Source organism: Rhododendron vialii, chromosome 1a, assembly GCF_030253575.1.
Source record: "Rhododendron vialii isolate Sample 1 chromosome 1a, ASM3025357v1".
In the NCBI taxonomy this organism is placed as follows: Eukaryota; Viridiplantae; Streptophyta; class Magnoliopsida; order Ericales; family Ericaceae; genus Rhododendron; species Rhododendron vialii.
Window position 1 is genome coordinate 42344082 of NC_080557.1, and position 24247 is coordinate 42368328.

Below are 24247 nucleotides of genomic sequence, written 5' to 3' on the forward strand. Positions count from 1 at the left end.
ATCTCTCTCAACTTATTACTTCTACCATTTTTCAAAAAAAATTTCAAAACACAATCCAAACAGAGCATTAAGTTTCACTCATATTGACTATACTAGAAATTTATCACAAGATTCTTTTAATTAAAAATTGAATGCGCTAATCATCCAACAAAAAAGTCATACCACACACACTTATTTTGGCATAATAATTCTCGAGAATTTTTTGTCTTTATTTTCCTATTTTTTTTTTATTTTGCATTAAGTTTTTTTTTTTAAATATCAAAACGAACAATATTAGAAATATCTGTTTTCTTTCTCTGCACGCTCATGACTTTTATCGCATCGTTCCGAAGACTTTTCGTCTTCCATACATTCTCTGCGCCATAGATAGTAGCAGTATATAGTAGTGTTTTTTTTTTCCTGCTTCCGAGAACCTTCAAAACCCTTCTTCTTTTTCCCCCTCAAAATTCATACTAAACCTAATTAACGATAATCCCCTTTTACGGCACACAAATTTCCAGACCTCTCTCTCTCGCTCCCTCTGCACTACACTCTCACTCTATCTATCTTCCTCTGAGGTACGCAAAAATACGGTTCACTTTCATTCCCTTCGTTATTGATTGTTCTCTGCCTTTAATTCACGCTTGATTTCTAGGGTTTCTGAAATTGAACTTCTATAATACGATTGTTTGATTATAAGTTGATGTTATGTGTCATATAACAGCATGAGTGACTAGCAAACATGTATGAGAAATTCTGGCTGCTTTTTCTTTGTTCCTCATCTCTTACTCCTAGCTATAAATTTGTGTTTTTTTTAAAATTAAATATGCATGATTCACTCTGAATCACTTGTTTTTAAGCAATACCCGTGATTCCCAAGATTCAGTCTTTTAGCTACTTCTATGAGGTACAAATTTTTGTTTACTTATACTCTTTTATTTGCCGACTACCCGTTTTTGTGCCCATAACTTGGTCTGTTTGTTAGGTTTCAAATCCAGAAATAAACCTAGAAATTCCATTACTTGCTGGAAATTTAATTAGGTGAGAGTTATTGATGGTAAGTTTTGATTTTGATAGGGATTTTGGGATCGCCGATGGTCATGGATCCACGTTTCACTGAATTCTCCGATTCTATAAATGGTTTCAAATTCGAGGATGATACTTCCAATCTGTTTGAAAATATTTCAAATACATTCAAGTTTGAAGACGACTCTGTAGATCTCAACTTCATGGGCCTTCCTTCACTCCCCCCTGATCCCAACCCCGGTTATGTCGCTCCTAACTCTAAAATAAGCTCAGATGGGGACTCTCCCGATGACAGTGATGTCTCTGAAGATGTTCTCAAGTACATAAACTCAATACTCATGGAAGAAAACATAGAGCAGAGACCCAGTATGTTCCATGATCCTTTGGCCCTACAGGCTACTGAGAAATCCTTATACAATGTCATCGGTGAGAGGTATCCCGCTTCCCCCATCCCACACTACCTCTATTCCAATCAAAATTTTGAAAGCCGAGATGAATATACATTCAGTAGTTCCATTGACCAGAGTAGTAGCAGCAATACTAGCGGTGGCAACTCCATTGATTCTCAATGGATATGCGATCCTGGAGAGAGTAAAACATCTGTCCAAAGTTATCCTTTGGGGTACCCGTTTCAATCGGGGTTGGAGACCACTTCGCTTTTGTCATTTGGCTCTATGAAGAGTTTCGGTGACAATGCTAATGGACCATTTAACCCTTCTGTGGGTAGCAACCTGGTTTCAAGCATATATAGTGACACCCAGTCAATCTTGCAGTTCAATAGAGGGGTAGAGGAAGGTAGCAAGTTCCTTCATGGTAGTAATCAGTTATGTATTGATTTGGAGAACTATGAATCGCATCTGCAGCCAAAGGAAGGGGAAGGGGCTTCTGGGGTTGTAGTCAAGGTAGAGAAAGATGTGATGGCAAGTCCACCTAATAGCTCAAGGGGTAGGAAGAATCATCACAGGGAGGACACTAGTTTAGAAGAGGAGAGGGATAACAAGCAGTTTGCAGTTTATGTGGAAGAAGAGGCTGAGTTGTCTGAGATGTTTGATGAGGTTTTGCTTTTTAAAAATGTCAAAGGGGAGTCTAAATGGTGTGATGAAGAAGCGCAAAGTGAAGCAACCAAGAACTTGAAGCAGAATGGGAAGCCACGTGCTAAGAAGCAGGGAAATAACATGGAAGTGGTGGATTTGCCAACTCTTTTAATTAGCTGCGCGCAATCAGTTGCTGCTGATGATTGCAGGACTGCAAATGAACAGCTAAAGCGAATTAGGCAACACTCTACTCCGTTTGGGGATGGGTCTCAGAGGTTGGCCCACATATTTGCTAACGGTCTCGATGCGCGCTTAGCTGGCACTGGATCCCAGATTTATCAATCCCTGGTTTCCAAGAGAATTTCAGCAGCTGAAAAGTTGAAAGCTTACCAGGTGTATCTTAAAGCTTCTCCATTCAAGAAGGTGATGATACTCTTCACAGTCAAAACGATTGCGCATTTAGCTATGAAATCAACCAAGAAAAAGCTCCATATCATCGATTTCGGTATCCAGTATGGTTTCCAGTGGCCCATCCTTATCCAATTCCTCTCAAACCTACCTGGTGGGGTCCCTGAACTTCGAATAACCGGAATAGAGTTTCCACGGCCTGGCTTCCGTCCTGCAGAATTTGTTGAGGAGACGGGGCGACGCTTGGCAAAATATTGCGAGCGCTTTAATGTTCCATTTCAATACCATGGCATAGCAGCACAGAAATGGGAAACTATCAAAATTGGGGACCTCAATATAAGCAGTGATGAATTGGTTGCTGTGAATTGTCTCTTCCGGTTAGAGCACCTACTTGATGAGACAGTGGTGGTGGACAGTCCAAGGGATGCTGTTCTAAAGCTAATTAGAAAAATGAATCCTGATATTTTTGTGCATTCTGTTGTTAACGGCTCCTACAGTTCACCCTTCTTTGTCACTAGGTTTCGCGAGGCACTCTTCCACTACTCTTCATTGTTTGATATGTTTGACACTAACTTAGACCGTGAAGATGAGGGGAGGATGAATTTTGAGCAAGAGTTCTATGGGCGCGAGGTAATGAATATAATTGCGTGTGAGGGTTTGCAAAGGTTTGAGAGGCCTGAGACATACAAGCAGTGGCAGGTTCGCAATATGAGGGCTGGTTTCAGGATGCGTCCATTGGAGCAAGAGCTAATGAAGAAACTAAGGGGCATTGTGAAGGCAGGGTATCACAAAGATTTTGTGATCGATGAAAATGGCCAATGGATGTTGCTAGGATGGAAGGGTAGGATTGTCTGTGCTAGCTCCTGTTGGATACCCGCATAGAACTCTGTAAGGCGTGAATTTTATTACTCTGGGGGGAGGGAGGGGCTAGGATGTTTTGGAATGCAGGCAAAGGTACCTATTCTTTCTCAAGTTTCGTTCACTCATCTCTCTCTTCTTACTTATTTCTCTCTACTCAGGCTTATGCAGTTATGTGATGAATATCTGTATGCACATAGCTGTGTATGTATACTGAAATTGCATTTAGTCTAAATTCTGCACTCAGAGATACACACACGGATTAGATGCTTTTCTCAGGTGTTATAAGTTTGATCATCGTTGGTAATTAATTCACCTTTTTCAAGGGCATCTGCAGATCTCTAGACATAGTCCTAGCTAAAATCAGCTTTGATGTTAGGATTAGGTGCTATTTATTTGCTTCTTTTACATGTAATTCCCATAACCATAGCATATTTCAAATATGGAATATTTCCCCTAAGATTTTTTTCTTTGTTTGGTTCGGCTAGTCTCTTAGTCTCTTCTAAAAAGGAGGGTATGCCTTCCTAGAAGCAAATTTTTTTTTTTGGTGAACGGTACTTTCATTGAAAAACCCCAAACACGGATACAAAAAACTAATCCAAGAACCTGGAAGCATGTTTGTTATGCTCTTTCAATAAATCTCTAATTTACCCAAAAAAAATTAATGCAATTTTCCTCAGGGACTGAAAAAAAGAAGCTGACATTTCTTCCTTCTTGTTTTCAGATTACCAGTAGTACCTGGGTTTTAACAGAAGCCGCTTGCGGGTTATGAGGGTGACATATCGTGCACCCTTGTCATGGTTGTAAAGAAGCATCATCTTGACATGGTTTACAATTATGGAACTAAAGTTGCTCAGGCTGAGAAGAGATTTGTTACTTATAAAGGACTTAAGTTGTTGAAGCTGCTGTTGTTATGCTATCTCGTGCTGTTTTCTTATCAGGATATTTGACAAGCGAATCACATTTTTTCTTTTCTTCACTTTTTCTCATTGGTGGCGGAGTTTAACTTTTTAGACTACTTGTACTTCGTGCATGTGAGTTCCTCATGAGCTTGTAGTTGTATGTTTGTTTGGTCAGGGTACATATGGAAGTAGAACTTTGTTAAGTTGCTGCTTGAAATTCTTCATTTAGGTACGTATTGGAGTTCATTTTGTTGTGTACTAGTTTGTGTGTTTCGCATTTGAACTTCGTGTGTGCCACCCATTTGAATCAATTGCTTCTTAACTTTGAATGGTAACTTAAAGCTGCGGTGAAGCGAAAGTTGCTGATACTGGAAGTAAAAAAATGGTAGAATAACAAAATTCTTGCTCCAGTGATAGCAGTTTTTGTGCACGATCTATTTCTGTCGTCCGTTATTTGTACATGGACTGGCTAACTGTTAGCAAAAACTGTTTCAATTGAATCCGTTTGCCTATCAACCTATTAGTTAGCCAAAACTGTTTCAATTGAATCCTTTTGCCTATCAACCTATTATAATAGATCGCTTTGTTTAGGAGTTGAACTTGTAGATTCGCTTAGATATTGTCTCCAAGCTTGCAGTGTTTAAATAGACCTTCTTGATTTGCTGGAAACATTGTAACACCTCGTCACACATTGGAAGTCTACATGGATGATCTTGGGCATATAACAAATCTTGTGGGCTGCTGCTAGTACCTTTGGCTTAAGCTTTTGGGTCATGTGTGACTTGTGGATCAAAATCAAGGTATTAGATCTGTGGTCTGTTTGGGGCGTTACACGTGGTATCAGAGCCATCTATGTACACAACCATGTGGGCTCATGCCAGAGAAAAGACCCGGGTAAAGCCGTGGTGACTCTAGTGCTCAACCTCGCGAGGACGCAAGGGAATAAAGGTGGGGAGATTATAATACCTTGTCTCATATTGGAAGTCTTAAGCGTATGGGCTATGTGGTGTGGCTTGTGGATCAAAATCAAGGTATGCTTGGGGTGTTACAACTATGACCTATTTGTTGGTAAGTTTTGCCATTCCATGGATTTCAAAAACCAGCTATTGGTCTGTGCCTTCTATTGTATAGTAGAACTGGGATTCCAGTAGTTGATTAATCTCGGCTTCGTAATTTGGATGCCATGTATTCATTATAACAGAGGTCCCATAAGGAGGATGCTGAAAAATACCCATCTGGAATTTGCTTCTTTCATTCGGTGTAAATGGGTATTCTGTTAGTAATCAGGTTCATATTCACGCTGTTTAGGGATCGTATGGTAGCAACCATGTTAGAGACACACACAAACACTTATACACACACTCATACTTGGAAGGGTCCCGCGTACACGGCAGTGTTGGGCATGTAACTAGACTTTTCGCGGATAGCAGATGTGATAAGAAGTGGAATCATCGATGCGTAAGACTTAAGGTTTAGTCCCTTTTCTAAGCTTTATTGGTAGATAAGGCTTGTATTCAACACCATCCACTGGATTTCCTTTACCATGTACAAAACTTTACGTGGCAGCCAACTTATTTTGACTTTTCTCCTCTTGTTTGATTCTTTGAACCCTTCTGTCGTATGAATGAGAAATTTCATCAAGTGGGTCCAGCACCTTGACGGTGACTGTTGACTCTGACAAAGGCAAATGGAATTTGATAACCTTGAGCTATATTTCTCTAGTAAAAATGGAATTTGCTCTTTGGAACATCAACACTCAACAGGGTTACTCTTCTGAAAAGGGAAGCTTTAATGATTTCATTCTGTCGGTAAAGTTGAAATCATTAAGTGAGTGTGGGGTCAGGATTCCTGTAATCAAATTATGATTTCAACCATGGTGCGAAATCACTTAGGAGAAGGGAAGTCAGAGATCACCCAGGCAACCACCGGCATCTATGATTGGAAATGACAGGTTTTAGTCGCTAAATAGCTGATGATCCATTTTAGTCCGATCCATTGACCATTCTTTGTTGCAGAGGAGCTATGCAGCCTAAATCTTCTTGGGTTTTATCTGAGGTATGTGTTTGACGGTTCTTCAAATTAATCTCTCTGTCAATCAAAATATTTGGTTATGAGCTTAGGTTACTATTTGGGTATCAATTGCCTGCAGTTTTTGAGTCATTGAATATGGATTTTTCGTCCAATTTCTCCACCCGAAAGACGCTCATGGATTCGTTTACGGGGTCATTTTCTGGTTCCACGATTGCATCTGATTGCTATCACGAGTCTGTTTCAGCCTATTCAGATCTTGATTTTGTCGATGGATTTAGATTCGAAGACAACTCTCTACTTTATGATGGCGTGGATCTCCGAGCAACTTCAAATAGTCAATACCCCATAATTTCCAACAGACTGGAGTCAGTGGACACAGATTCTGCAGAAGAAAAAGACGTCTCTGATGCGGTTCTTAGGTACATAGATCAAGTACTAATGGAAGATCATTCGGACAATGAGGCCTTCACTATTCAGGACTCCACTCTTGATGCTGCTGAGAAATCCTTATATGAAATACTTCATAAAGACCCTTCTTGTTCCTCATCCTCACCCGATTCGACTTCGGAGACTCAAACCAGTTGGCAATTCGGTGATACAATAGAGGAAACTATAAATGCCCTACCATGTAGAAACTTGGAAACTTCTGTCTATGGGTGCAACGGATTAACCCCTTCAGTACCCAAGGAAAAGGTGTTGACCATAAATCCCAACCCAGAAAAGGAGGAAGGGAAATTGCTAGATAGAACACCAAGGAGAAGAAAAAGTCTTCACCGAGAGGAGAGTGATTTAGAAGAAGGGAGAAACAAGAAGCATTATACGCTCTGTGCTGAAGAGGCAATTTTACATGAGATGTTTGATAGGGTAGTGTCCCTATACCGCGATGCCTTGCCAAATGGGGTCAGTGTGGAATTCCTTCAAAAGCGGGGAGTAAAAGGGTCTGATGACGAATTGGCATACTCTAGAAAAGGGATTAGCAAAAGGGAAGCAATCGATATGAGGAATCTCCTAATGCAATGCATGCAGTCTGTTGCAAGCAACGATCATGGGAGCGCAAGAACTTTACTGAAGCAGATAAGATTGCGTTCTTCTCCTCTCGGCGATGGATCCCAGAGGTTGGCGCACTACTTTGCTAATGGCCTTGAGGCACGCTTAACCGGTTATGGGAATATGGAATACAAATCCCTCGCATCCAAGATGTCTGACGCTGGTGCCCTAAAAGCTTATAAGTTGTACCTTTCGGCATTCCCTTTCATGGAGACCACATATTTTTTTGCAAACCAAGTGATCTTGGAACTCGCCAACAAAGCGACCACTCTTCACATTATAAGTGGTATCACGTTTGGCTTTCAGTGGCCCTACCTCATTCAGCACCTCTCAGCAAGACCTGGTGGACCCCCCAAGCTTCGCATCACAGGAATCGAGTTCCCCAAAGAAGGTTTGCGGTTGGCTTCAAGGGTTAAGGAAACAGTAGCAAATTGTTGTGAGAAGTATAATGTTCCATTCGAGTACAATGGCATTGCACAAAAATGGGAAACAATTTGTATTGAGGATCTCAAGATTCAGAAAGATGAGGTGATTGTTGTCAATTGTTTGTACCTATCTATGTACATACTTGATGATTTGACTACGGATGTTAGTCCTCGGGATGCTTTTTTGAAGTTAATCAAGATGATTAGTCCCGATATTTTTATACATGCAACAGTTAATGGGAATTATAACTCCCCATTCTTCGTATCGCGGTTCCGCGAGGCTCTCTTCCACTTCTCCTCATTGTTTGATATGGTTGAGGCTATTTTGACCCGGGAAGATCAGGATAGGATAGTATTTGAGAGGGACATATTGGGGAATGCTTTTCTCAATGTGATAGCATGTGAAGGAGTAGGGAGGATTGTGAGGCCGGAGACATACAAGCAGTGGCAGATTAGGACTGTGAGAGCTGGGTTCAGGCAGCTTCCTTTGAAGCAGGAGATCATTAAGGAAGTAAAGGCCAAGGTGAAATTATGTTACCACAAGGGCTTCTTCGTAAAAGAGGACAGCGGATGGATGTTAACCGGGTGGAAAGGGCGAGTCATCTTTGCTTTCTCCTGTTGGAAGCCTGCGTATGAGAGCGGATGATAGACAGGAAGTTATTCACTTCCGTGTTTCTCCCCCCCCCCCCAACTTTTTCAGTACTTTTCGATTCTACGTATATATTGTTTGCTAGTTTCAGGTTCTATATATTAGTATATTTTACAACCTGAGCAAAATTCTGCACTCCAAGCCAAGTTTTCACGCTTTGGTTGCTGGGAGAACTTCTACTGATATTTGGTGATGATGCTTGATCAGCTTGAGCATTTTCCCGAGTGTTTATTTGGATCTAGTGTTTCAGAAACTACTTCAGCTTGCTTCCTTCCTTTTAACTTATCCATTTCCTTTAGTTGCTTGAAATAGTAGTAGTACTTTTGAGTTTTCTTATACATGCTGTGTGGTCGTTTTCTCTGTAATACTACCGAAAAGACACAAGATTCAGACGAGTTGATTACAGTTTGAATCGCTTGGATATGTTTGGTTCGTGCGAATCACACGTGTGTGGGTCGGAATGTTTTTGGGTCCAAATAAAATCATTCAGGAGACTGAATGGAGTAGATATATGCGGTGTGAATGAAGTTCGACAACAGCGGCTGGAAGCAAATCGGCGTGCATCTCTACTAGCAGAACTGTCGTTTAAATTAAGCCATTTCCGTTGTGTATTTATTTATCGTACCTCGTTCATATGTCTCGAAAGAATTAGTTGATGATATTGCAAGAGTCAAATACCCCAGATATATATTGTTTGGGTTGGTTCCAAGACATCTAAAAAAACACCTCAAATCTCAATCTTATAGTATCCGATCAAATTTTTATGATCCGAATCGTTCAATATGTGCAGAAATGTGATTACTGTCGACACCAAGCTTCTTCAGCAACACTAAGATCATTGAAATTCAAGAGGCACAGTCTTCCATACTCGAGCAAAATAGGATCCCCAGGGAACTGAGCACATCTATACTGAACACTACTAAGCTCCTCCCTAGCAATCAACACCCTTTTTCTGAATATCACTATAAAACTCCTCATTAAAATTCTTCAGACAAGGTTTTAATCTTCTCAGCCCTTCATAAAGGATAAACATAGGAGAACCTACTTTATCCACTTTGCCAGACCAGGAGGGACCGTTCGGCTAAATAAGCCACTTGGCTTATTTTTTTGTACTTGTTCAAATTTTTTTGAGAAATGATATTGGCACTCTAAAAATTAATGCAGGCACTCCAAAAAATAAAAGAAAGTGGCTTTGGAGTTACACTGATTTTGGAGTGCCTGCATCAATTTTTTGAGTGCCAATATCATTTCCCTTTTTTTTCGCATTTGTTAGTTTTTTGTCAATTTTTTTGGGGATTATTGATTCTTCATGACAAGAGGAATCTAAAAAGTAAAAAATTACGATCGAAATTCATTTTTTTTAATAAAGACAAAAAAAATTGACTTATTGACTTATTTTTGTCTTTATTCAAAAAAATTAAGTTTCGATCGTAATTTTTTACTTTTTAGATTCCTTTCGTAATGACGAAGCAATAATCCTCAAAAAATTGACGAAAAACTAGCAAATGCGAAAAAAATTTGAATAAGGACCAAAAAATAAGCCACTAATCGAACGGCCCCTTAAATAAGGAGAGGAGAAAATTTCTTATGATTCATCTAGAAATTAAAGAATTTAAAATGTGTTCTCCCTCCCTTGCAGCGAAATACTGACACTATAAGTGGGCAGTGATCAGATACACTAGGAGCAAGAGCTACTACTTGTGATTCAGTAAACTCAGTCTGCCACTGAGAATTAACAAGGGCTCTGTCCAACCCTACAACTGCAGTCACCAGCACCAATTTGCTTATTTGACCAAGTAAACCACAGTCCTTTTGAATTTATAATTCCTCCATTTCAATGTCCTCTGTGCAGGTATTAAACTCACCACTAGCAGTAGCATCAAAATGACCAGAGGCGGGGGGCTGCTGTCTCCTCGGGGCAATAGCGCGCTGCTGTGCCCGAATTCTGGGTCCACTTCGGTCTCGCTTCGATGATCGGAACTGTTCATTTCGTAGAACTCGTCGAGTAGAACAACTATGCTAAGAATCAGTTTAATTGGATATCATTAAGTACCTGATTGGAACCTTTTTATCTTGAAAAGAATGGATCCAAAACACTGAATCAAATCCACTGTAACCCATGGACCGAGAGTTATATGGGTTCCGATCAGGCACTTAATAATATCCAATTAAGCTTATTTTTTGCATAATTGTTTTATTCGACGAGCTCTACAAAGTGAACGGTTCTGATCATCGGAGCGAGACCGAAGTCGACTCAGAATTCGAACACAGCAGCCCCCCGCCTCCCAAAATGACTAGAGCTGGACTTCTCATTTTGCCATCTAACTGCATTGAAGTCACCAATAACAATCCAAGGTTGAGCTCCGACAAAACCACAACTATTCCAGAGGTCATCCCAAAGCAGCCTTCTAGAACTAGGTTGATTAAAACCATAGACAACATAAAGAAAAAAATATTTTCGTATCCACCATAACAGAGGGGAGCATCATTTGATCAGTGTAAACAAGCACTCTAACCTTTAGGCTTTGAGTGTCCCAAGTCACAATTATCCGCCTGTCCCAATATTATGAGCATAATCCCAACCAGCAGGTAGACATTTCTTCATAGCAACTACCATATTCTCCCGTCTAATTTTTGACTCCGCAATACCCATCAAGGACAATCTATTGGTATGAATGAACTTCCGAACCTCCCCTTGTTTAATGGGGTTGTTGAGGCCCCTTATATTCCAGGAAGAGAACTTGATCATCGATTCTTAGGTTTCCTTCCCTTTTTTGCTGTCCCAGGTCGAGCCCCGTATATTGTTATATGCTTTATATGATATCTCCAGGATTATTTCTATTTCTATACGATACTCCTATCTCGGGTTTTCCAAAAAAAGAAAAAACTTTTTTCTCAATAAAATATTCATATCTTTGTATTTCTTCTTTACTTTTTTAAGTTTTTACTCAAATTTTCTGTTCTTTCAAAATTCAAACCAACCACCCAATTGAACCCTAGCCAAACACTCGAAATGCCATTCTGGCTCCACCCTAAATCAAGACCTCTATCCCCAAATTCTCTAATCAGACCCACCCCAATCAACCGCCTTCTCCAAATTAACCACATCCTCTCTCTCTCCACACACACACACAACTTTCTCTCTCCTAAAAATTGGGCACTAGTGATAGTGTCTTTGTGTGCTATTGTGGCTGAGTTTTGTTGCCGGCCATGGGGCCACGCTCGTGTGCTATTGTTGCTGGGGTTGTTAGTTGTTCCGAGTGCGTCAACAAAGGTATGGGTCTTAGTTCGGTCTTGACTTTTCAGGAGTTTAAAATGAAAATTAAAAATAGGGTTTCTTTTGTTGGACTATAAATAAGAGATAAAACAGTAGAAGGGCCCTTACAATTCAGAATTTTTTGGAGGTTTAATGCGGCCGCAACACTCGATTTAGGTCAAGGCTGACTCTGGGACTCTCAGACAATATAGTTGAGAGGAGCAATAAAATATTCTAGTTTAAGAGCCTGTACACCAGCCTAGCAAAATTGGAGCCAAAATACCTATTCAAAAGTCAATTTTCTAATTTAGCTAGTTACTTTTTTAACACAGACTCTACAGCCTCCCTATTTTACCTCTACTCCATTTAAAATAGTAGTACTCTTTTTCATCATTTCTTTATTCCAAACATTATACTCCTAGTTTAAGTATACGGTGCTGGACACAGACCGAACCCACAAAAATAAAAATATGATCTGAACTGCTCATATCGTTGGTGTCGTTGAGAATATTATTCAAAAAAATCATCTTCATCGGATGTTGATAAGTATCAACCAACATCACGTTTTAAAAAATAATTTTATTGTTTAAATACCTATAGATGTTCGATGAACATAAATTTTTTCATAAATAAACTCAACAAGCTTTACAAACTAAACGGTTTAGACTTTTCGATTATGAGGTGGACGTATGCGTAAAAATATTTTTTCCCCAAAAAAAGTTAGAAATATATAAAGTTTGCCTCATTCTGCATGGCTGAAAGGCGTAAAGCTCGTGAACAATTCCTTGCCAGAGAAAGCGAGCTTTTGAGCATCCTCATCAGCCTCAACAAATTTTGAACTAAAAAATCAATTTTCCACTTTAGCTACTCACTTTTTTAAAAGCATGCTACATCAGGCTCTCTATTCTAACTTTACTGTATTAAGGCTCTATTCCATTAAGGTTGTTATTTTTTAAATACTTATTTTTTACTTAGAACACAAGTCATTCTCTCACAATGCATCACCTTTAATTAATTAATAAGTACTTATTTGAATTTCTCTTAGCAGAACATGACCTAAACTATTCTTTCTTTCTACTTCTACTTTTCTATTAACGGCTATATTTCAACGGTCGTATTCTCTCATTGAATATATAGAGGAACGCATTTTCAACTATAATCAGACCTCGTCAAGCACAAACTACATAGCCAATTGCAGGGCGTCATTACAATTCTAAATTGTGTTGTTTAGTTTTCATTGTGGTCATATTAAATTTCATGTGTGCCTGTAATTTTGAAATGTTTCATGTTTTAGTATTTGGGTGATTATAATTAGTATTTCTGTTCACAGACATATAGAAGTCCTTTTCTGAAAAATGAAAATAAAAAAGAATAAAATTAAAACAAAAAGCCATGGAATACAATCTTTATACTAGTATATATATAATAAATGACGTAACTATGATGCTTTATTTGGGTCACTAAAGTCTCATCCTAGTCTGTTCAAAAAGAGTCTCATCCTAGTGACATTATTCGAACACCAATTGCTATAGAAATGGGAAAAAAAATATCACCGGTCCTAAATTAATCCGGCTGAGTGGTAGGTTTGCTTTCCACATTATTCATCAGGGTTTGATTCTTGGGGTTAAGCCTCAAGAAAGTAATTTTGTGTGAATTCTCTAGGCCCGATATGAATAACTTGCCTTTGACCGAACTGATTAGAAGATTAGTTGATATGCGCATAAATTGGTTCGGACACCGAAAAAAAATTACTAGAAAAAGTAGATTGGTAATGATTCTACAGGGACATACCCTTTCGCATTTTTCAAACGATGAAAGGTAAATTTGGTGATATCACTGATATGTCTGCAGGTGCATTAGATTAAGCGAGTAGCTCAAAAGTCGCAGCTTTTCCGCTTTTGCGTTTGAAAAACACACCCTCTCTCCCCGGTCCCTGCGCCTTCTTTCTCCCAATAAAGGAGTACCCAAATTGTCTTGTCTGCTCAGCTAACCTTAAACAGATAGTAGTACTATGTCTTCCTGATCCAGACGTGAAATGGGTGTCGTCTATTGTGCCTCGTGCATATTTCTTCTTGCTGCCCTTTGCGGCGTACCAGCTGCATACGGGAACGCGGAGCTGAGAGCTCTCATGGAGATAAAGCTGTCTCTGGACCCACATGACAACCACTTGTCCTCCTGGACTGACGGTGGCGACCCTTGCAGCAGTGGAACGTTCGAGGGGGTGGCTTGTAACGAGCACCGTAAAGTGTCCAACATTTCGTTGCAGGGGAAGGGTCTGGACGGGAAGGTTTCGCCAGCGGTGGCGGAGTTGAAGTGCTTGTCGGGTCTCTACTTGCACTACAACTCTCTGACCGGAGAGATACCGAAGGAGATTGCGAATCTCACCGAGCTGACTGATCTGTATCTCGATGTCAATAATCTCACCGGGACAATACCTCCTGAGATTGGAGACATGCCAAGTCTTCAAGGTTAGTTTTTTAGCAGCTTGGCAAAACAATTCTCTTCTTTATCCATGTTTTAGATTAGGATTCATGTAACGGAAGTTTGTTTTTCGAATGTGGCTTTGTCGGAATTCTCTGCTCGTCTTCCATTTATTCTGTTTTTTGGGTTCAAGCATTACGTGTTTAAAAAATTCGAGGGGCTGAGGGGTAGGTTAAGTTATGCGAGTTGCAGCACTAGGAGAGTATTTTACTCTTCGAAGCTCTCTCGATGCAATTGTGTTGTTTACTATAATGATCTCATGTTTTATCTTTATGATGTTGAGATTTTCTTTGCCGTTCAAATACAAAAGGGTACTCGAAATTTCCTTTCAGATTTATCGAGCGGTTCAATTTGATATATGTTATTTGGGGGAAATCTTTAGGTTTACTTGGTTTGGGGGAGAACTTTTATTGGGTTACTACTTGAATTGAGATCTGCTTAGCAGAATTTGATCACCCTTCCGTTATGAAATTTGGGTTCTTCTCCAATTTGAAATGGAACCAAAACAATGAGTATAAGCCGTGGGAGTACTACAGCTCTAGAATTTCTTGCTATATGTGTGTTTTCCACTTCCTGTTTCAAATTTAGCTTATACGTATCTGTATTTTTTTGTTTGCTAGTTCTGCAGCTTTGTTGTAATCAGCTGACTGGAGGCATACCTCCAAACATGGGGTCACTAAAGAAGTTAAGCGTTCTTGCTCTGCAACATAATAGACTGAATGGTACTATCCCTTCGAGATTAGGGGATTCTAGGATGCTAAAAAGACTTGATTTGAGTTTTAACCATCTATCGGGTTCAATCCCAGCAAGTTTAGCTAACATTACCCAGTTGGAAGTTCTAGATGTTCAAAACAATTCTCTCTCTGGTGTTGTTCCTCCTGGTAAGTTTTTTTCCCTCCCTCGTCCAAATCTAGTTGTTGTCATCGGTTAAATTTTATCACTTCCATTTACTTTGGATTCTGGTTGCATATCTAAACTGACAGTAACTTTTTGGTGGGTTCACTCAAGCTTTGAAAGGACTGAATGGAGGATTCAACTGCAGTAATAATCCAGGTTTGTGTGGTGTTGGGTTTCCATCATTGAAATTCTGCACTGGTTGGGACCAGGCGAATATCATTCAAGTTGACCCTTCTACAAATATACCGAAGAACACGACTAATAACGCTTCAGTAAATAGCCCCATATCGTCTAATTTCCATGCACACTGCAACCAAGCCCATTGCTCAAGTTCATCGAAATTCATGCAGTTCGCTTTTGTATCCGGGGTTATTACAGCCACTGTCGTGTTAACAATCGGAGGATTTCTGATTTTCATCTGTTGTCGGAGGAGAAAACAAAAGGTTGGGAATACTTTTGATACTTCTGATGGTCAACTTAGCACTCCGCAGGCCAAAGAGTTTTCTAGAAGAATTGCTTCTCCCTTGTTAAATCTAGAGTATCATAATGGATGGGATGCTTTTGCCAATGCCTATGATAGGAATGGAGGCTTCCAGGAATTTCCACTTGGCTTTAATTACCATTTGGAAGATGTTGGATCAGCTACTCAGTACTTCTCAAAGGTAAATCTACTGGGGAAATCCAAATTTTCTGCTGTCTACAAAGGAATCCTAAAAGATGGATCGGTTGTAGCCGTAAAGAGCATTAACGTGACTTACTGTAAGTCTGAGGAAGCTGAGTTCGTGAAAGGGTTGAACTTGTTAACCTCTTTGAGACATGAAAACCTTGTTAAGCTGAGAGGTTTCTGCTATTCGAAGGAGAGGGGTGAATTTTTTCTCGTATACAATTTTGCTCCTAACGGCAACCTGTCACAGTATCTTGATGTGCAAGACGGAAGCAGCCATATTCTTGACTGGACCACTAGGGTTACTATCATCAATGGCATTGCAAAAGGTCAGTTTCAAGCTTCCTAGTAATTTATAATCAGCAATAAATTTTGCAACAGGGTTATATTTTCCCATTTGGGTAGTGAAAACGAACTTAACTAAAAGCTTAATTTCCTGCATGAAAGGGCAAGATGTGCTCTTATATCTAGTTTAAAGCATGAATGGTTGATGTCTTTCTTTTGAACAAGAGACATGACACAGTTACATTTATTGCTTTTTTAGGTAACTCATTGTCTATGGTCGACAGTTCGAGTCATAGTTGCCGTCTCTTTTCATGGATTAGTCGGAGTAAGATGCTAGCTGAGCTAACATAACATCAAGGAACACGATACTTGTCATTGTGATTTTTTCTCATCCAGCATATGCCAAAAGGTCTTGAGCTACAATGTAGGCAAATATTCAATATGTCAAACAGAGAATTTCCCAATCTGTTGAGGTTTTTCTCATTAGAAATTCTTCTTACTAAAGTATATGAAATTATGTCACTTAACCACACTAGACATGCGTAGCTGAGTCCCGTATCATACGTCTATGTTATTGATCTTTGCCATATGCTAAAGCACTCTTTTTCTGGCATGCATTGGGCTATCCCACGATGTGGACATTAACATGCTCCGTTTTCCTATTGATTTTTCTTCTATCAATCTGGTATAAATCATTATATCACCATATTGGACAAAAGTGAGAGAGGCTTTTTGGAACCTTAAAGCTGCTTTAAACCCTGTTCCATTCATAGCTCTTTATCTAAATGGGCATTATGATGCTTAGACACCTTGAAATAATGTAGAATCATTACTTCTGTTCTAACTTTCCCTGTTCTCTTTGTTTTTTCCTGCAATCAGGTATTCTGTACTTACACAGCAACCAACCAAGCAAACCTAGCATCGTTCACCAAAACATTTCCATAAAGAAAGTTCTCATGGACGAAAACCTTGAGCCATTAATATCGGATTCTGGTCTCCTCAAGCTCTTAGCTGATGATGTCGTCTTCTCAGCTCTCAAGTTCAGTGCTGCCCTAGGCTACATGGCTCCCGAGTACATCACGACTGGCCGTTTCACAGAGAAGAGTGATGTGTATGCATTTGGAGTGATCATCCTCCAAATCCTTTCCGGTAGAAGTAAACTCTCCCACCTGATGCGACTGGCGGCTGAAACTTGCAGATTGGAAGATTTCATTGACCCATATCTGAGGGGAAAGTTCTTTGACTCTGAGGCAGCTAAGCTTACAGAAATCGCATTGGCCTGTACCCATGAGCTTCCGGACCTTAGGCCAACTATGGAAGCAGTGGTCGAGGAACTAAAAGCGTGTGATTCTTAGGTACTGTCTTTACTTGAGAAGCTTGCTGAAGATTGTGATGAGGTATTAGGCCTTCTGAAGTGCTTGCTCATTGCTAAAACTGCTCTTACCTATCTTGTCGTGAAATCGTCTAAAGGCCAAGCACAAAATGTAGATCAGAAGGTTGATTAAGACCGGTTATTTATACTGGGAAACAGATACCCCTTGTATTCTATAGTGGAGGCTGGGGGCAACCCCTTCTGACGTTGAAGCTGCAAGGAGTGGGGAAAAAGCTTATTACAACTTGCTTCATTAGAGTTTTCCATCTCTCTTTACCATGCCCAAAATTTTTAGCAATCAAATTCTGAGTATCTGCGAATTTTTACGAGATTCTACCCGTGGAAAAGCGAGCCGAAGAAAGAGAATGTTTTATGGTTATTCATGCATTTTTTGCCGTCGGCTTCGCGATCAGTGTTCGTAGAACCATAGATGCATAGTAGTTCAACATCGACGCAGAAAATGTATCCTGTATCAATCTAATAAGCAAGCCCTAAGATAGTTTCATCACTTGCATATTCTTAGCCAACCCTGCTCAACCATGAGACTTCCGTCCATGCATTCCACTAGATTAATCACCGTCCGTTTGGCAATCCAATAGTCCAAATTTTATCTCAATAATGAACAGCTTTGATGCTCGGAGATGGACCGTTGGATTGCCAAACGAACGGCTCAGATGTACATAGCACCATCCCCCGGTTCCAAAAAAAGTCATCCAAATTATAAGTGTCTATAAGACAGTTCAGTTGGATGCTATGGGTGAATAGAACTTCCAATAAAAGATGCTACAGCGTAAGAATGATTTGTTTAATTGGAAAACAATTTTATCAGCTCGTTCTACAAAAGTTATGTCACTTCATCTTTGTTTTCTTGGGACAAAAATCTTGCTTCTTCTTCCTCTGGTTCTTTCTTTTCTAACATTTTGCTTAGGCGCCATATGGAACTGTGATGGTTATTTCTTTCGGTTCTCCCTTCACCACTGTTATTCATTCGAGAAATGCTACACTTACAACATTTTTCTACAACATGTTTACAACATGGTGACGTGGTCAGGAGACCCACTCACTTTACCCAGCCAAAAAAAAAAAAAAAAACAGGACCGAAGAAAACGAAACAAAACTCTTACCATGTTGTAGAAAAATGTTGTAAGTGTAGCATTTTTGTATTCATTTCCAATTCCACTCGGGATTGGGGGAAGCTGTTGTGCAGCTTTGTGCTGCACAGCGTGCTGCGCACCCGCCGGCAAGGCCTTGCCGGCATTGGTCCAGCGATCAGAAACGTTCACCGCGTAGAGCTCGTCGAGTTTTACGCGTGTGCCAAAAATCAACTCGATCAAATATCGATAAGTGCCTCATCCGAACACATATAATTTGAAAAAAATGGATTCAGTGGTTTTGATCCAATGTTTTGTATCCATTAGGATTTATTTTTTTTCAAGTTATATATATTCCGTTGAGGCACTTAACAATATTTGATCGAGCTGATTTTTGGCACACACGTAAAACTCGACGAGCTCTACGTGGTGAAGGTCTCCGATCGCCGGACCGATGCCGGCAAGACCTCGCCTGCAGGTGCACAGCACGCTGTGCAGCACGAAGCTGCACAGCAGCTTCCCCCAGTCCGAAAGTTGTAGTTTTAATGTGGTGGCGGTAGATTGAAATATAGAGAATATTCTCAATCATTCTCAGTATTCTCGTTTGGAAACATTCTCAATTCTACATTGTGTCGGTGGTTGGAGATTCCAAGATTTGGCTTCGGAAATATTTAAGCCCCACTTTGGGCGAATGTCGATGATGAAGCAATTTTTTCTTCGCTTCGGTGAAGTGTAGATGCTCTATGAACACTTTGGAACACTTGAGCAATGAAGAAATACCTACAAACTAGGAATTTGATCACCGGATAAAAGCCTTACTGGCTTTGACGATTTTTGTAGTAGTCTTCTTTCTACCCACTTTTCATAAACAAAACTTAAATATTTTTATGGTTGGATTCCACCCTCACTTGGTACTTTAAAAACTCTATTTGTTGATATATAATGGGTCTTGATCCAATTTAAAATGAGTGACATTCGAGCAGTTTACCGAAATTAATTATTTTTTGAACCATTGAGGGTAAACTAGTCACATCTCTTGATATACAAATTTTTTTTATTCAAATTACTTGGGTTAGAAATTAAAATGAACAAGCTTTTTAACGGTTCGAACCACGCACATCGGAGTTCGGAAGTGTCTGGGGCAACCCTGCAAAGTTTGACCTGTTAATGCGCCTTAGGCACAGTTCAATGCACCCCAAGCGCATCTTTCGAATTGCGAAACAAGTCAAACTTTGCGGGCTTGACACGAACACTTCCGAAATCCGATTTGAGCGAGTTTTGAACCATTAAAAAACTTGTTAAATCTACTTTCTAACTAGAGTGTTTTTTATCAAATATAATTTGCACATCAAAATACATAGCCATTTTACCCTTGGTGGATCAGAAAATAAATACTCCGTATTTTAGTAAGATGCTTGTTCATTTTAAATCAGATCAGGACCAATTATATAATGATAAATAAGGTTTTCAAAGTATTAAAAGATGATGGAGAAGAACGATGAAAATAATAAAGTTTAATTTATGAAAAGTTGGTCGAAATGAGACCAATTTAAAGATCAGTGAAATCACAAAGGCTAAAATAAGTTTTCGCACTATCTACACACTTTAACTTCCCTTCGACTCGCACATCCCTAGTTCAGATATTGTTCATTTCATTCATAGGGCTTTCCACACTTCTTCAAATTATCAGAAACCACACTACCACTACCATAGTCATTTGACCACCACCTTTCACCTCATCAGTACAGTCGCCAGCACCTTGACTGCTATAACATCAATCCTCCAATCCTCCCTGCCCATATCCCGATCCATATCCCGATCGGTTGGGAATTACAAGGTTTTTCTTCTTGTCGTTGTTGTTGTAAATTGTATTGTAATGGAGTGAATGGAAGCAAGCGTGAAAGTATCATTAACATCAAGAAAACAGTTTGTTATTAGTCTCTAGTTCACATGGATTCATGTCCGCTGAAACAAAATACAAAGAGTCAGGGGAAAACCATGGCCACATTATCCTTCATCCGCGGAAGGCATTACAAAGCTAAGCTCTCACTGGTGTCTCGATCGCAACTTTTTCTGGATAGCAAACTTCTTCTGCCTTTTCAATGGATTCCCAGAGCTCCGGCAATGCTTCCCTGATGTTGTGGATGCTCTCCAGTGCGTAATCCACACCTTCTGTTTTGTGAGAAGAGCCCACCTGTTCATTCCATTCAAATACAAAGGACGAGCATAAGCAACTAGCTGTAATTCAAGTGATACTGACATCAACCATATTGGACTAATAGGAGGGAAAAAGATTGCGCTTCTAGTTCCTATAGCATCAACTTACCCAGATCGTGTGGAGGCCCATGCGTTTCCCAGTCTGTAGATTACGGATGCTGTCATCAAAGAACAACTGGCAGAAAAAGATTTTACGTTTTGTTAAAACAAAAACACAATGGAACCGTGAAATGACTAGAATGAGCAAAACTTCATGAAAGATGTAGATTGCAATAAGGAAATAAATTATGGTGATGTAGAAATGTCAATCGAATGATGGGTGGAAAGGTACTGAAAGTGAGAATTTAGTCAGATATGATCACAATCTTTTGCATTCATTCAAGCGAGTTAACAATCTAATTAGCGAAAGGTTCATTTATCTTACTGTTCTCTGAGGGTCGATCTGGGCTATCGCAAAAGCCTGTTCAAAGGCATCCTCAAATGGTTTACAAACAACTGGAGTCTTCGGAGATTTTGCATTGATCTCAGAAGAACTATTAACATCGGTTCCAGTACCAGGAATGGTACTTCGTTTGGACCCTTTGAAGTTGGCATCATTTTCATCATCAAGCAAATCAGTCTTTTTGATTGAATTCAGATTTTCAAAGCTTATAACTCCTTCAAAGCAGTCCTCCAATCCAAGCCTGCCCAGAACATTGGCAACGTGCTCTTCATTTGAGTTCGAGAAGATCTGTTTGGAAAACAACGAAAACATTGTCATAACAAAGCAGAGGCTCACTGCATAACCTTGTTTTGACTACATATATGCTAGTGGGACAAGAAACCTACCACTTTGCGGACGGGCAAGCTATGGAGAAGATTTTTTAAAACTGGGTCTGGTTTTAAGATCTCGTACGGTAATCTTCCATGAACAAAACTGTGAAACAAAATAGCTTGAGATCGTATGAATGTCATACAGAAAAAATACATAGAAATATATGGTGAGAAATTGTTACCTATGGTAATCATCATAGTCAAAGTCATAGCCAATTGCCTGGGAGAAAAGAGAAACATAGAATTAATAGGTTTGCATAACAAGTTCTATTTCAATAAGAATGTTCAAAACTGTACCTTTAGACCGGCCATAGTTGTTCCATAATCTTTGTATAGCTTCACATTCAATTCAAGGGCATTATCCTTTATGCCAAGCTTATTAACCATAAATTCTACACATTTGCAAAATGGAAAAAGCATCAACCCTAATAACCTAAAAATGAAAGATTCCATATGAAAATTAGTAAGAAACTTGAGTTACCAATTATGTTCTTGGTGACTTCTCCAGACAATCCAGAGTTCAGGGAGTAAAGGGTGTCATCAACATCTGGAACAGAATCATAAGTTATTGTGTTCCTTTAAATGGTAGTCCTAATTAATGGAGAGAAACAAATAGGAATATCAATGTTTACCAAAGAGAAGGCAGTCAAATTTAGGCTTTGGAACGTGTTGGTAGCTGTCTCCATACTCCATTTGGAACTACTAGTTAGGTTCACACAACAGAAATGTGGATACAGCAATCAATACAGAGATTAACAAAAACAAACAGCACTTTTCAGCAATAAAACAAAGAAATAAATTGGAGTTCAAGAAAAAGACAGGTTTTGCACAATTTTGCTGGAAAACATTACATCGATTCCAAACAAAGAAAGTGATATGGCTGTAAACTAAAATAGATCTATTTGACAAGAGACTCGCAGCATTGTGAAATAATCCTACTTTCCATAATTTTCATTGACAAGTAGCGAATTAGACAAGTTAAAACGGAACATAATAACCCGAAAATTGGCATTCCTAAAACATTAGAGATCTGAACACAAATATCTGAAAACAACGCAGAAAACCGAAAATGCTGGTGAAAATCTCACTGATTTGGAGAATTGTTCAAACTAAAAGATCTTCAACAATCACAGGTCATCAAAAAGAGCAACCAAACAAATCATCCAATGAAACTACCTGAGAAAGGAAAAAAGCCCTAGAAACGAGTCGATGTATCCGCAATTTTTCACCCGGAAAGATAATTGATTTTTGCACTCTACTTTTTTATAACTGCACTCCAATATTTGTCTTCCAGTGTTCATAATACATATAACATGAATACTAAAAAGACAAATATTGGAGTGCGGTTACCAATATTTAGAGTGCCAAAACCCAGAAATTGCAACACTAATCTGGGTGCGATTGGGTATGTAAGAGTGAAGTGATCTGAAGTACTAACTTATTATGTGGTCTTTAATTTCAAAATAACATCGCACGCTTAACCGATCGTTTAGATCTTAAAACTTGATCATTCAAGCACCCATTGGAAAGAAATCTCAAAACTACCAAATACAGTAACTGTACGTACATCCACAGATCATAAAGAAAACTGAAGGAAAAAACAGAATAAAATGATTCAACAAGCACAACCCAGAAATGTACTACACCAGAACAGAGCACTACGGCATTACCTGAGTCCTGATCCGAATCCTATCTACCTGCAGAGAGAGAGAGAGGGAGAGGGAGGGGTTGAAGAGTGTGATGGGGGTGTTTAAATACGCAAAAAAGCGGTTGAGAGTTTCGGTTTTTTTGAAGATCAAAAGAAAGATTTTTGATTGTGATTTTTGTGGAGTAATAGTATTTTGTAGACTTGTCGGTCTAGAAAGGTTTGACCCAAAAACGCCGAAGCTCTGGGAATAGACAGTCTTACCTTTGCGTTCGTTCAAAGAGAGAAGAAAATAACTATTTGAAACTGCTCAAGTACGCGTATTTATTACAACCACGGACGCGTAGTACACGTAACTGCCTACGAAATACAGTACTGTAGGAGAACGAAATTACAACCACCTACCCCATCTTAGGGGTTGGGGCCTATAAATACAAGGAAAATTCTAAAATCAGTTTAATGGGCTGATGATAGTAAGTATATGAATGTGTATTAAAGGATATAAAAAGTAGGGGTGAGCATGGATTGAATTGGTCTGGTTTTATAGTAATCCAATAACCAAACCACTACTTACGGATTATGAATTTAAAGAACCAAACCAATCCATAAAATTCATAAAACCAAACCAGTCCAAACCATTCAAAGGCGGTTTGGTTTCGGTTTGAAACCATGGTTTGCTTAAAATTGAGATATCATTACTATAAACTATTTTAAGTACTTAAAATTGCATAGCTAACTTAAACTAAAAATTATATTGAAATTAATATATTAAAATCATCAAAATTCACTAACATCAACCAACTAAATATGAATAAAATACATTAGAAAATAAGTTACCGAGAAAAAAAGTAGGAAATTACTTTACTAAGCCCAAACCATGTATGTTTAGCGTAATGAAATTGTAGGAATATGAAGTTTAGGAAATTAATATTGGAAGTGAAAGAAAAGAATAGGGCGGTGGAATAGAGTATTAGATAAAGAATTTAAGTTTATTAAGTATATCTAAACAAATTATATATATATATATATATATATATATATATATATATATATCACACGGTTCGGATCGGTTTGGAACCAAAACCATTAATGTAAATCCATAAACCAAACCATTTAACACGGTTTCTATTTTTTTTAAACCGAGACCTTACCACATCATTAAAAAAC

The 24247-nt window shown here is 39.0% G+C and overlaps 4 protein-coding genes across 6 annotated transcripts; 3 read left to right on the forward strand and 1 right to left on the reverse strand.

Annotated features, from left to right (window-relative positions):
• Positions 1-306: 306 nt before the first annotated feature.
• On the forward strand, positions 307-4468 carry LOC131323789 (scarecrow-like protein 33). Its single transcript, XM_058355631.1, has 3 exons — positions 307-557; positions 1057-3401; positions 4030-4468. The coding sequence occupies exon 2, from the start codon at positions 1074-1076 to the stop codon at positions 3327-3329; it is 2256 nt and encodes a 751-aa protein (XP_058211614.1). The 5' UTR covers positions 307-557; positions 1057-1073; the 3' UTR covers positions 3330-3401; positions 4030-4468.
• Positions 4469-5642: 1174 nt separating this feature from the next.
• Positions 5643-8615, forward strand: LOC131324015 (scarecrow-like protein 30). The gene is made up of 2 exons (XM_058355848.1): positions 5643-6262; positions 6357-8615. Exon 2 carries the CDS (start codon positions 6374-6376, stop codon positions 8354-8356), a length of 1983 nt encoding a protein of 660 aa, XP_058211831.1. The 5' UTR covers positions 5643-6262; positions 6357-6373; the 3' UTR covers positions 8357-8615.
• Positions 8616-10645: 2030 nt separating this feature from the next.
• On the forward strand, positions 10646-17579 carry LOC131334730 (BRASSINOSTEROID INSENSITIVE 1-associated receptor kinase 1-like). Of its 2 annotated transcripts, none has more exons than XM_058369942.1 (5): positions 10646-10714; positions 13482-14083; positions 14717-14977; positions 15105-15986; positions 16822-17579. In XM_058369942.1, exons 2-5 carry the CDS (start codon positions 13651-13653, stop codon positions 17295-17297), a joined length of 2052 nt encoding a protein of 683 aa, XP_058225925.1. In that variant the 5' UTR covers positions 10646-10714; positions 13482-13650; the 3' UTR covers positions 17298-17579. The 2 variants fall into 2 exon arrangements, with proteins under 2 accessions (XP_058225925.1, XP_058225934.1); XM_058369951.1 differs by having other exon boundaries at positions 10695-10714; positions 13489-14083.
• Positions 17580-20293: 2714 nt separating this feature from the next.
• On the reverse strand, positions 20294-23460 carry LOC131333791 (uncharacterized). Of its 2 annotated transcripts, none has more exons than XM_058368556.1 (9): positions 23106-23460; positions 22068-22134; positions 21917-21982; positions 21733-21827; positions 21618-21655; positions 21451-21538; positions 21047-21352; positions 20732-20797; positions 20294-20599 (listed from the first exon to the last, which is right to left on the reverse strand). In XM_058368556.1, the coding sequence occupies exons 2-9, from the start codon at positions 22126-22128 to the stop codon at positions 20444-20446; spliced, it is 876 nt and encodes a 291-aa protein (XP_058224539.1). In that variant the 5' UTR covers positions 22129-22134; positions 23106-23460; the 3' UTR covers positions 20294-20443. The 2 variants fall into 2 exon arrangements, with proteins under 2 accessions (XP_058224539.1, XP_058224534.1); XM_058368551.1 differs by having other exon boundaries at positions 22068-22137; positions 23106-23373.
• Positions 23461-24247: the final 787 nt, after the last annotated feature.

Excerpts from the sequence above, each read along its gene's own strand:
- LOC131334730 (XM_058369942.1), top strand. The coding sequence starts at position 13,651 with ATGGGTGTCGTCTATTGTGCCTCGTGCATATTTCTTCTTGCTGCCCTT. Across the intron at positions 14,084-14,716 it reads AGACATGCCAAGTCTTCAAG|TTCTGCAGCTTTGTTGTAAT; the intron begins GTTAGTTTTTTA and ends TTTGTTTGCTAG. Across the intron at positions 14,978-15,104 it reads CTCTGGTGTTGTTCCTCCTG|CTTTGAAAGGACTGAATGGA; the intron begins GTAAGTTTTTTT and ends GGTTCACTCAAG.
- LOC131323789 (XM_058355631.1), top strand. The coding sequence starts at position 1,074 with ATGGTCATGGATCCACGTTTCACTGAATTCTCCGATTCTATAAATGGT.
- LOC131333791 (XM_058368556.1), bottom strand. The coding sequence starts at position 22,128 with ATGGAGTATGGAGACAGCTACCAACACGTTCCAAAGCCTAAATTTGAC. Across the intron at positions 21,828-21,916 it reads AGTCACCAAGAACATAATTG|AATTTATGGTTAATAAGCTT; the intron begins GTAACTCAAGTT and ends GCAAATGTGTAG. Across the intron at positions 21,656-21,732 it reads CAACTATGGCCGGTCTAAAG|GCAATTGGCTATGACTTTGA; the intron begins GTACAGTTTTGA and ends CTTTTCTCCCAG.
- LOC131324015 (XM_058355848.1), top strand. The coding sequence starts at position 6,374 with ATGGATTTTTCGTCCAATTTCTCCACCCGAAAGACGCTCATGGATTCG.